We start from the raw sequence: 12,099 nt of genomic DNA on the forward strand, positions 1-12,099 counted from the left end.
GTGGGACTTCCGGGGTCAGCCACAGACTCCGCCCCCTCCCCCAGGGGCACCCCAGCCTCGCACATTTGATTTGAAGGCCGGCAGAGTCTGTGGGTTGCTGAGGGCCGGCCTTAGCCGTCAAGCCTCCTGCCTCAGCCTCCCGAAGGCTGGGAGACGGGCGTGGCCGTGGCTCAGTGATGGACTCAATTGCCGGATGCTCAGGTTCCGGCAGAGCCAAGCAGGGTGCTGGTGCGCGGGGCTTGCTGGGAACACCTGCCCGTCCTGTGGTGCGTGGCCTGCCGGCCCTCCTGGGGCCCATTCCCAGTGAGCTGAGCCCTCCTGGTGGCCCCTGCCCCAGGGGCAGGCCTTCTGGCGAGGCCACCTGCCGAGGCCACCTGGTGCCTTCTGGCTCTGGGCCCTGGTGATTCACGATGGGGAGTGCCCCATGGCGCTGGGGGGCGTCCAGGGTCTGGAGAGCAGCCTCCATGTGCCTCAGGGGAGCCCGGCACTGGGTCGGGGACTATGACAGGTGCCGGGACGTGCTGCCAGGCAGGGCCTCCTGGTGGGCCACCGTGGGCAGCGGTGCCCTGGAGACCCAGCAGGCCCGGGCGGCTGCCGGTGGCGAGGGCTCGGTGGGCCTGACTGGAGCCGCTCTGTGCTGCCTTAGGAGCCAGGCCTCCAGGCCGAGTGGACGGCAGAACAAAAGGGCAAGTCCGAGGCCTGGGGCGCCTCCCGAGAGCCACTGGCCAGGGCAGTGGCCAGGAGCCCGGAGCTGAGGCTGCGCGTCATTTCACTTTAATGCATTTAAACCTCCATTTAAACACTGCAGGTGGCCTGTGGCTGCTGCCTTGGGGACAGGTCCAGGGACACAAGACCAGGGCCTCCCCCAACCCAGAAAAGCCAGGCAGGACGGGCGGGGGCCGTCAGGGGCCCCGGGAGGGTCCCTGGGTGAGAAGCTGGAGCGCAGGCGGGCGACCTGAGGACCAGCACCCTGGCCAGCAGCCCACTGCACGGCGGGGCGGGTCTCGGCAGGATGGGAACAGAGACCCAGGGAGCGGGGAAGACAGGACAGTGAGGTGCCAGGCAGGACCGGGGCCACCAGCATCTGAGGGGGCGGGTGCTGGGCCGAGCCAGGGGTCGCGCAGACGGGAACAACAGCGGCCTGAAAGGGGGAGCCCAGATCCCCAGGAGGAGGCTGGGGGCAGAGCCGGTGGGGAGGGAGGCGCAGCCGACCCGTCCAGGGGGAGAGGGGCCTCTCGGGCAGCCACCTTGGCTGGTTTTAGCGGGGTGCTCCTGGACGCCCACTGACAGCCGGGAACAGGCTGGGAGAGGAGACGGTCTTCAGCCTCCTGGCTGGGGTGGCTGCTGGGGCACCAGAGCTCTCAGCCTGCTTCTCTCTCCCCATCGGGGCAGTGGTCAAGCCAGAGGTGCTGCAGAAAGCCACCGTGGAGCTGCTGGACCAGGCCCTGTGTGCTGGCCTGTACGGCCCCTCGCTCACCGACAGGATGGTGTGTGCCGGCTACCTGGACGGGAAGGTGGACTCCTGTCAGGTGAGCTCCCAGGGAAAAGTGTGAGGGGACAGGAGCTTGTCTGGAGGCCCCCATGGACGGCCCTGTGGGGAGTCACCTGTGGGGGTGAGCCTCCTTGGTGCTGGCTGTCACCAGGCAACACACCGCGGGGCCCATCGAGTGTGTGCCCGAGGCGCTGACACAGCCTGCCGCCCGCCCTCCTGCTGCCCAAGCCCTCCGCCCCCACGGACACCTGTTCCCTGGAGCCTCTGCCCCGCCTCCAGCTCTCCTGAGCTGTGTGGCCCAGGGCCCTCGAGTGGACGCTCAGCACAGCGGTGGAGCCTGTCCCCGCGGCTGCTCCCATCCCTGGGGGGTGGAGAGGGAAGGCAGCTGTGGCCTCAGGTCCCCGCGGTGGCTGCGCTAAGAAGGAGCAACCGGAGCTGCTCAGAGGCCGGGGCAGGAGGAAGGCAAGGTCCAGGCCAGGCCTCCAAGGAGGCTGAGCCAGATCCAGGGCCCTGTGTCTGGGCTCCCTGGACCCTGCGGCTGGACTTGCGGCCTGAGTGCCGGGAGCCGGTCCGTGCTGAGGTGCGCCTCCGTCTCCTAGGGTGACTCGGGAGGGCCCCTGGTCTGCGAGGAGCCCTCCGGCAGGTTCTTCCTGGCCGGCATCGTGAGCTGGGGCATCGGCTGTGCAGAAGCAGGGCGTCCCGGGGTCTACGCCCGGGTCACACGGCTGCGGGACTGGATCCTGCAGGCGACCTCCACCGCCAGCAAGCCACCAGCCCCGGTCGTGGCTTCTGTCCCCACCGCCCCCAGCACCGCCTGGCTGACCAGCCCTGAGAGCCCCCCGGTTGACACTCCCGCCAAGCCCACGCAGGCCACCAGCCCTGCACCCCTGGACTCTCTGCTGGCTCCTAAACCACAAGGTAACTCCCAGGCAGAGCCGCAGGCCAGTGGGCTGCTGTGCCGGGCTGGGCTGGCTGGACTGGCTTTCTGAAGCCCAGTGGCAAGGAGAAGGGGACTGATCACTGAGGTCTGCCATGTGCAGGAGCACAGGAAGCCCGGCAGGTTGGTCATCCTCCCATTCTGCATTTAAACTTTTTGTTTATTTCTTTATTGTTTTGGTACCAGGGATTGAACTCGGGGCACTTGGTCACTGAGTCACTTCCCCAGCCCTATTCTGTATTTTATTTAGGGTCTCACTGAGTTGCTCAGGACCTTGCTGTTGCTGAGGCTCTGAACTTGTGTCTCAGCCTCCTGAGCTGCTGGGATGAGGGGCGTGTGCAGTGCACCCGGCTCCTGTTGACTTTGTCACCAGTTTTCTGATGTGAACTATGCAGTTCACTCTTTCAAAGTGTGTGGTTCAGTGGCTATTGGTAGATTCACAGAGTTGTGCAGCCATGACCACTAGTTCCAGAATATTCCAACAACTCAAAAGGAAGCCCACCCCGTGAGCAGGCCCCCACCCCCCAGCTCTGCACCCACAGTTCCACATCCTGTCTGGACTCTCCTGTCACTGTCCCACGCTGTGGCCTTGTGTATCTGACTCTCACCAAGCACAAGGTCCTCAGGTCCCTCCACACTGCAGCCGTGTCACCTTGCTCCTGCCCGTGGCTGAGGGTGGCTCCAGAGTGGGTGCCTGTATCATTCAGAGACAGCTGGACTGCCCCTCGGGTCGGGATGGGGCGTGCCTTGGCTCCTGGGGGTTATGTGCAGGAGTGGGATTGCTCTTGCGTGGTGACTCCTGTGTAGGACGTGAGGACCCCGCAGTGAGGCTTCTCACTGAGACCTCGTTCTTTGCTGGCAACCGTGTTGGGCCCCTGGGAGGACACATCGTGCCTGGAGGGCCAGAAGCCTGGGTGCAGAGGCCCACAGAGGCCACCTGACCGACACTGCCCAGGACTGGGTCCAGCCTTAGCTGACCATGTGCTGACCTGCTAGGCCTCTGAGCCCATGACACCCATGCTGCACCTCACTGTCACCTGCACCTTGTCCCCAGATCCCAGAGAACCATCTCCACTATCTCTGAGCGCCCTGGGCCCTCAGTGTGGAGCCTGCTCTGTGGCCATGCGCCTGGTGCCTGGGAAGCCCACAGAGCCGTCACCACCTCCTGCCCAACCTCAGGCCGGACACCTGGGGCCGCCACAGCTTTCTCTGCAGAAGAGGGTGACTCGGCCAGACGGCTGCACTCAGGCATCCCCGGGCCCTCCAGGCCTAGGATGCTGTGTCCGCAGTGGACAAGGGCACTGGGACCCCTCTCTCTTGTCTCCTGGCAGAGTGCGGGGCCCGGCCTGCGATGGAGAAGCCCACCCGAATTGTGGGTGGGCTTGGGGCTGCGTCTGGGGAGGTGCCCTGGCAGGTCAGCCTCAAGGAAGGTCCAAGGCACTTCTGCGGAGCCACCGTGGTGGGTGACCGCTGGCTGCTGTCAGCTGCCCACTGCTTCAACCAGTAAGGCCCCGGGATCACCCATCCACCCATCTGACCCTCAGCATTCGGTGCCTCCCACCGAGTGCGCAGCACGCCAGTCTGAAGGCTCGGGGCACCTGGGCCGGAGGACTCGGGGCCTGTGGGGACGGGAGGAGGGCGCCTTCCCCACTTGGCGGTCAGCCAGACAGCCGTCCATCTGTGACCCTCATAAAGCCACAGGGCTCTTCGTGATGTAGAGAGCTAAGCCCCAGCGCCTCACCCCTGGCCCAAGCTCCCTGCTGGGGGGCTGTTTGTCCAGCAGCCCTGAAGGCCCAGCATCCTTGTAGCCCATCCTTAGCCCCACCCCTCCGCCCTGCCCTCCCTATCCACAGCCCTCCCCCACCTCCCCTGTCCTCCCTCCCCTTAGCCCCGCCCCTCTACCCATGGCTCCTCCCCTCCATTCTCCCTACCCATAGCCCCACTCCCTCACCTACCCTTCCTCCTGCACTGCTCTTACCCATAGATCCCTTCCACCTGCCCTCCCTACCCACAGCCCCGCCCCTACCCTGCCCCCCAACTGTTCCTACCCAGTTCCTCCCTCCACCTCCACCCCGCCCCTCCCCACCCACAGCCCCGCCCCTCCCCACCCACAGCCCCGCCCCTCCCCACCCATAGCTCCTCCCCCGCCCACTCTACCCACAGCCCCGCCCCTCCCCACCCATAGCTCCTCCCCTGCCCACTCTACCCACAGCCCCGCCCCTGCCCACTCTACCCACAGCCCCGCCCCTCCCCACCCATAGCTCCTCCCCTGCCCACTCTACCCACAGCCCCGCCCCTCCCCACCCATAGCTCCTCCCCTGCCCACTCTACCCACAGCCCCGCCCCTGCCCACTCTACCCACAGCCCCGCCCCTCCCCACCCATAGCTCCTCCCCTGCCCACTCTACCCACAGCCCCGCCCCTGCCCACTCTACCCACAGCCCCGCCCCTCCCCACCCATAGCTCCTCCCCTGCCCACTCTACCCACAGCCCCGCCCCTCCCATAGCTCCTCCCCTGCCCACTCTACCCACAGCCCCGCCCCTCCCCACCCATAGCTCCTCCCCTGCCCACTCTACCCACAGCCCCGCCCCTCCCCACCCATAGCTCCTCCCCCGCATTCTCTACCCACAGCCCCGCCCCTCCCCACCCATAGCTCCTCCCCTGCCCGGTCTACAGTCCCCCCCACACCCATGGCCCTCCCCCTCCACCCACTCCGCCTCCCTCACAATTTCTAGCCAGTCCCTCCCCTCCACCTCAATCCCTCCCCTCCCTACCCAGAGCTCCTCCCTTGCCCTCCCTACCCTGCAGCCTCACACCCAACCCTAGGCCCGGCCATCCCTGTGGCCCGCTGTCCTCCAGTTGTGCGCATCGGGGCCCCTGTCTCACAGCACCAAGGCCGAGCGCGTGCAGGCCCACCTGGGCACCGCATCACTCCTGGGCGTGGGCGGGAGCCCCGTGAAGCTTGGGCTGCGCAGGGTGGCACTGCATCCCCGGTACAACCCTGGCATCCTGGACTTCGACGTGGCGGTGCTGGAGCTGGCCAGCCCCCTGGTCTTCAACAAGTACATCCAGCCTGTCTGCCTCCCCCTGGCCATCCAGAAATTCCCTGTGGGCCGCAAGTGCGTGATCTCAGGCTGGGGTAACACGCAGGAAGGAAACGGTGAGTGGCACCCCCGGGGAAGATGGCCTTGTTCTCCAGGCCAGGCCCCGGCAGGGGGGATCACCTCTCTTCCCCGCGCCCTGGGCCCTGCCTGCTCAGAGGCCTGTGTCCACCCCCGGCCCAGCCCTGCTGGCTGCTTCTCTCCCTACACGTCCACATGCCCATTTGTGGAGGCTGACAGGCTCACAGTCCACAGCATTCATGCGGGTGCCACAGTGGCCAAGCTGAGCGGTGGCCACAGAGGCCGCCTGGGCTATGGAGCAGAAAACACTTAGTGTCAAACCCTCTATGGAGGAGCTGTGCTGGCCACTGCCACCCCATTCAGAGCTCCTGCCCCGAGTTGGCGTGTCCTTCAGACCCCAGGATGGCCTTCCCAAGACAGGCCTGGGCTCTGAGCTGGGGGACCGGATCTGCCGCCGCCTCCCACAGGACTTTAGACCAACTGTGACGCTGTAGGCCCCATCTGTTCAACTGCAGCTTGGGGACAGCACTCCGTCTCAGGCCGTCAGCACTAGGCCAGGCAGTTGGTGGCCACTGACTGAGTGGCGTTTGGACTCTCCTTCTCGGCAGCCACCAAGCCCGACACCCTGCAGAAGGCCTCCGTGGGCATCATCGACCAGAAGGCCTGCAGCGTGCTGTACAACTTCTCCCTCACCGACCGCATGCTCTGTGCAGGCTTTCTGGAGGGCAAAGTCGACTCCTGCCAGGTGAGTCCGGGGAGGTCTCAGGCCTGGGGGGACAGGAGGAGGCTCCGCGCCTTCCCCACTTGGCAGACAGCCCGTCTGCCTCCCCCTGGCCATCCAGAAATTCCCTGTGGGGTCTGGGCTAGGTGCCAGCCTCCTGGTGCGGGCTTGTGAAGCGCTCAGGCAAGGGGTTTTCCATGCAGGGAGCCTGGAGGCATTCCGGGTGCCCCTCCTAGGGGACTGGTTGGGCTGTGGGGTGTGGCTCAGTGGGAAGCACTTTCACAGCATGTACCAGGCCCTGGGGCCCATCCCTGGGGCTGGACAAAGATGAGTCAACAAAGCAAAAGAATGAAAGAAAGGGCAGGGCAGTGGGGCCCACCTGTGATCCCAGAGGCTCAGAGGCTGAGGCAGGAAGATGGTGAGTTCAAGGCCAGCCTCAGCAACTTAGCAAGGCCCTGTCTTAAAATAAAAAATAAAAGGGCTGGGGACGGCTCTGTTTGGTTAAGCGTCTGGGTTCAGTCCCTGGTATTGAAGAAGAAGAAAAAAAGAAGGCAGCCGGGTGGGCACTACCTGAAAGGGGAACCCAGCCAGCCCTGAAGCTGGGCCCAAGTCCGGCTCACTGTCTCTGTCGTGCCTGGCAAACTGGGGGGACTGACTGAGCACGCCAGGCAAGGGCTCCACGGCGGAGCGACACACCCGGCTCTGCTCTTCCACTTTTCTTTGGGGTCAGGGTCTCACTAAGTTGCCCAGGTTGGCCTCCAACTTGAGATCTTCCAGCTTCAGCCCCCTGAAGAGCTGGGATGACAGGCCTGTGCCACTGCACGGGCATCTGGCCCAACCTGTTATCAGTGGTCACCCTGGACAAGTTACCCGACCTCTCTGGACCTCAGATTGTCATCTGATCATAGCAAAGCTGCTCTCTGAGAATCGCCGTGAGGACAGGCCTGCACAGTCATCTCCCACTTATCTTTAGGTCTATAACTACAGAACGAGTGCCCCACAATACTGCTTCTATCTAGTCCACATATAAATGGTCAGCTCACGTGGGGCAGGAGGCCACCTTTGGCAACCACAGTGCTGCCAGCCTCAGGCTCTTGGCGGCACAGTCCTTGGTGAGGCAGAGGGAGGGGCCGCAGCCAGGAGCAGGGGCTCATGGGGGGCGGGGGGCATGGCTGTTCTTGTTTTTTCCTGGAGATTTCTGCAGTTTTTATTTCTGCTGCAACAAAAGCAAGATCAATGCGGCCTGGAGAGGGCAGCAGCCAGGGCCAGCTTGAGGGCACTCACCAGGCCTGGCTCTGCAGCCAGGTCTCCTGGTGCCCAGGCAATGCCCAGCCCTCATTTGGCGGATGCTGGTTGGTGCTCTCCTTCAGGGCGACTCCGGGGGACCCCTGGCCTGCGAGGAGGCCCCAGGTGTGTTTTACCTGGCAGGGATCGTGAGCTGGGGCGTTGGCTGCGCTCAGGCTCAGAAGCCCGGAGTGTACACGCGCATCACCAGGCTGAAGGGCTGGATCCTGGACACCATGTCCTCAGGCTCCCCCAACACGCCTCCCCCCACGCCTCCCCCCACCACCTCGAGGACGCAGGTCACTTCCAGCTGCCTCCCCGTCCCAGGGGTCACCACCAGCAGACCCACCACCCCCGGGGCCAGCATCAGGGCCACTGTCCAGCCTGCCGACATGACGGTGTCCGTCACAAGCTCAACTGCCAGGGGAAAGACACTGCCTCCAGACACCCCCGAGTCCACCACGCGCTCCCAGCTGCCAGGTACAGGGAAGTCGGTGGGAGCTGGCAGAAGGGGACAGCTGGAGCCTGCAGCACAGCGGCTTCCTTCTGAGCCCCCCCCAGCCTTCTCCCGTTTCTCCGCAGTCCTCACTGCACAGGCACTGGGCCACGCTATGTGCCAGGCTGTAATGGGGAGGGACTTCCATACGGGGAGGCAGTGGGGACCCCAGGACACAGCACTTGACATCAGGCTAGGGGTGGGGGGAAGACAAGCAAAGTGGAGATGTGGGGGCGTGGGGCAGCTGCTGGTGGAGGTGTGGGCTGAAGGGGACACTTCCACTGGACCCAGGCTGCCAGGCGCAGCAAGCCTGGGCCACGCGTGGCCAGGAGAGACCATTCCTTTGCCCTCTGCTCCGCGGCGGGAGCTGACTGTCACCAGAACCACAAGAAGCTGCAGTGTGAGAGTTGGGAATAAAGCCCCCCACCCCGTGCGCCCCCACAGCCTGGCTGCAAGCGTCCAGGAGAAGCTGCCGCCTGCAGCGCTGTCCTGGGGGCAACTGCACTGGGTGGCCCCGCTCAGCTAGTGAGCCCCACGCGGTCTGGGGGACGGTGGGGTGACCATCCACGTGGGGCTGCGGTCCTGTCTGGGAGCCAGCTGGGGGACACTGTGCCCTCCTCATCTCCTGCCTCAGTTTTCCCAGAAGCCCCACTGCACCCGAGCTCCCCGTCCCGCTGTCACCACGGGCAACCGGGGGTCTCCCCACCCCCAGACCAGGCCTCCAGCCCTCCCCCAGCACTGCCCTCCCCCAGCTCCCGGGAGGCTGGGGAGGTCACTCCCAGGTCACTGCCTATCAGGGCTGTCATGACGGGCCTGGGGGCAGGTGGCCCTTCCCCCCACACGCATTTATACAGTACCCTGGACAAGTCTAATGGGGCCCACAAGGCCAGCAACACAGCCAGGGACATTAGCGTGGGCACAGCGAGGGAGTCTCTACCCGGGGGGTGGTTTGCCAGAGGGAGAGAGTCTCCTGCAGGCATGGAGGACACCCGCTCAGCGCACACCAGTGTGGGTGGCCCTGGCCACAGCAGTCTGCCTTGCGAGGCAGAGCTAGGTCCTACCTCTGTGAAGACAAAGGACAGCGCAGTGCGGGTGGTCACAGCAGAGCCCTTATGGGAAGTCGGCGCCTGGGTGGAGAGGCCCCGGGGCGGGGTGGACGAGGCTTTGGACAGTGCCATCCTGGGAGTAAGAAGGCAGAGATGGCCTGGGGGAGGAGCATCTCTCACCCCACACACTGGCCTCTTGGGGCCCGGGCACTGACCTAGCTAACCTTTGCCCTCTCACTAGCCACAGCCTGGGAGGTCCTAACTGGGGTCCCCAAAGGGGCAAGGAGCTACCCTAAAAGGAGACCCGGCCCTCACAGTGGAGGCCACCTGCATTCCTAAGAAGAGGGGCAGTGCTTCCGCGGGTGTCTGAGGCCGGCAGGGAGCACCGCAGCCAGCCCTGCAGCCTGCCCCTTCTTTCTGTGGGGGACGCCAGCCCTTCCTTTCCTGGCCACCTTTGAGTTTGCTGAGGCAGGGACAGGACTCTCCCTAAGCGTTCAGGGCAGGGTGGCCACTTGGGTGGTGGGAGAGGGCCAGGGAAGGGGGTCTTGTCTTGCCAAGACAAAGTGCCCTGCAGGAAGTGGCTACTGGCCTAGGGGTGGTTCCCTGCAACTCCCAGAACCACCCTGTCCCGACTGTCATCCCCTTGGGGATGGGGACGATCACAGCCTGGGGGAAGGATCCTGGCAAAGAAGGGTGCACAGGGCACCAGGAACCACAGGGCTGTCCCCCAGGGCAAGAGGGGACTCAGTTACCATGGGCTCGAGACACATGCAGGTGGCTCCGGGATGGGCCCAGGAGGTGCTGCCCTAGGGCTGAGCTAACCAGGAACACGACTTCAAATGTCAGCAGACAGGCCAGAGGGCTCCCTGCAGGACCAAGAGCCAGGCCTAGCCTCTTGGGGCAGCCGCCTACTGCCCACCCCTCTGCCCCAGAGGTCCCCCTCACTGCTCACTTTGCCTCCCTGCAGGTTGTGGCCTGTCTCCTGCCAGAGCACTGGCCAGGATTGTGGGTGGCAGTGCCGCAGGTCGAGGTGAGTGGCCGTGGCAGGTGAGCCTGTGGCTGCGGCGCAGGGAGCACCGCTGTGGAGCCGTGCTGGTGGCAGAGAGGTGGCTGCTGTCGGCTGCACACTGCTTTGACGTGTGAGTCGGTGGCCCTGCACGCTGGCACTGTCCACACCACTGCCTCCCCTTCTGGGCCGGGATGCCTGCCTTGCCATGGGCTTCTGCTGGCCAGGTCACCACCCCCCAGGGCATCCACTGGTCCACACCTGGCGCCGCAGAGCCCATGGGGGAATGTCGCACTCACTTCTTTCCCTCCCCTTCCACCTTAGTGCCCCTCCCCAAGAGGACCTCTCTCCCTGGCAGGGTGTTCAATGGAGGTGAATAGTGCTCCAGAGGGGACGCCCAGCTCAGGACACACCCCCCCAAGGGCCTTGGCATCAGAGGGGACAGGCAGGCCGTGGCAGGGGACCTCACGGCCCCCACAAACCCCCTTCAGAGTACCATTATGAAAATAGGCCCACCCCGTGGTAGCAAACAGTGGCTGACCACGTTCAGGGTGTGGGTTCCCCTTCATCTAAAAGAGAGGGAGCACTCTGGCCCCATTTCCAGAGGAACTGCCCTTGGGCAGGTGTGGGGGCACGGGGACACCGCAGAGGCAGGGCTGTGCACCAAGATCTGTGCCAATGCCTGTGCTGGCGCATCCCACAGCTATGGGGACCCCAAGCAGTGGGCAGCCTTCTTGGGCACGCCATTCCTGAGCGGCGCCGAGGGGCAGCTGGAGCGCGTGGCGCGCATCTACAAGCACCCCTTCTACAACCGCTACACGCTCGACTACGACGTGGCGCTGCTCGAGCTGGCAGGGCCGGTGCGCCGCAGCCACCTGGTGCGGCCTATCTGCCTGCCAGAGCCCGCACCGCGGCCCTCCGAGGGCACGCACTGCGTCATCACCGGCTGGGGCTCCGTGCGCGAGGGAGGTAGGCACCGGGAGCAGGGTGGCGGGGCTGGGGGCAGCCGGCCAGGCGGGGTCCGCACCGACCCTCCCCCACTCCCCTCGCAGGCTCCATGGCGCGGCAGCTGCAGAAGGCGGCTGTGCGCCTCCTCAGCGAGCAGACTTGCCGCCGCTTCTACCCGGTGCAGATCAGCAGCCGCATGCTATGCGCTGGGTTCCCGCAGGGCGGAGTGGACAGCTGCTCGGTGAGCGCCCCCGGGAGGGCGGTCCCACTGCCACCCCACTTGGGCATCCTTCCCCAGGGTCTTGACCACAAGGATGGGCAGGCAGGGCGGAGGCTGCTGTGAAAGGGCCCGTCCACAAACACCCGCCAACAGTACCAGTGGACCACCCTAGTGTGGCACCCATTTCCCAGATGAGTGAAGCTCTGAGGAAGCCACTCACTTAGAGTCCTTCCTGTAGTGGTCAGTTGTTCAGGGGTGCCCAAGTCAGATGGGCCCTCCCGTGGCCTAAGGGCAGAGAGGGGAGAGATTGGCCCGAGTAACCCTCTTCTCCCCCACAGGGTGATGCTGGGGGACCCCTGGCCTGCAGGGAGCCCTCTGGCCGATGGGTGCTAACTGGGGTCACCAGCTGGGGCTACGGCTGCGGTCGACCTCATTTCCCAGGTGTCTACACTCGGGTGGCTGCTGTGAGAGGCTGGATAGGACAAAACATCGAGGAGTGACCACCATGTGGCTGTCCAGGCCCAGGACGTTAGACAGGGAGGAGGAAACACTGTCCACCCAGTCTGCAGAGAGGATGCTGGGTGCTGGGCAGGCAGGGAAGGAGGGAAGGGTATGGGGGGCACCTGGACTGTGTACTTTGTTCCAATAAACACAGCTTCTTGCCCCTGGCTCCGCACCTCCATGGCACAGGAAAAACCTCATCCCTCCTTTCCCAAAGGTGCAAGGGAGGGAAATAAGCCCTAGAGAGAGGGGCAGCTCCCTTACCTGGCTGTGGGCCTCACCTGTGGTGTTTGGCAACGCCTCCCATGAGCCAGCAGCCCAGAAGC

At 65.0% G+C, this 12,099-nt stretch overlaps 1 protein-coding gene and 1 long non-coding RNA gene across 5 annotated transcripts in view; one reads left to right on the forward strand and one right to left on the reverse strand.

Moving 5' to 3' along the window:
- Positions 1–11,940, forward strand: part of Tmprss9 (transmembrane serine protease 9) — a 34,673-nt gene extending 22,733 nt beyond the window's left edge. Inside the window, exons 10-20 of one of the 4 annotated variants that reach the window (XM_078028101.1) lie at positions 1,393–1,529; positions 2,092–2,410; positions 3,761–3,932; positions 5,318–5,589; positions 6,160–6,296; positions 7,574–7,682; positions 7,884–8,036; positions 10,066–10,237; positions 10,808–11,073; positions 11,157–11,293; positions 11,611–11,940. In XM_078028101.1, the coding sequence (XP_077884227.1) occupies positions 1,393–1,529; positions 2,092–2,410; positions 3,761–3,932; positions 5,318–5,589; positions 6,160–6,296; positions 7,574–7,682; positions 7,884–8,036; positions 10,066–10,237; positions 10,808–11,073; positions 11,157–11,293; positions 11,611–11,772 (2,036 nt within the window). In that variant the 3' untranslated portion in view covers positions 11,773–11,940. Of the gene's footprint in view, positions 1–1,392; positions 1,530–2,091; positions 2,411–3,760; positions 3,933–5,317; positions 5,590–6,159; positions 6,297–7,573; positions 8,037–10,065; positions 10,238–10,807; positions 11,074–11,156; positions 11,294–11,610 lie in introns of all 4 variants that reach the window. The other 3 variants (XM_078028105.1, XM_078028093.1, XM_078028096.1) reach the window with 3 other exon arrangements.
- On the reverse strand, positions 698–11,616 carry LOC120891552 (uncharacterized). The gene is made up of 7 exons (XR_013428734.1): positions 11,493–11,616; positions 10,051–10,190; positions 9,851–9,964; positions 9,114–9,231; positions 5,346–7,485; positions 1,741–3,228; positions 698–1,502 (listed from the first exon to the last, which is right to left on the reverse strand). It is a non-coding gene; the product is annotated as an uncharacterized LOC120891552 (long non-coding RNA).
- Positions 11,941–12,099: the final 159 nt, after the last annotated feature.

The sequence above is a fragment of the Ictidomys tridecemlineatus genome, chromosome 2 (assembly GCF_052094955.1).
Source record: "Ictidomys tridecemlineatus isolate mIctTri1 chromosome 2, mIctTri1.hap1, whole genome shotgun sequence".
NCBI lineage: Eukaryota > Metazoa > Chordata > Mammalia > Rodentia > Sciuridae > Ictidomys > Ictidomys tridecemlineatus.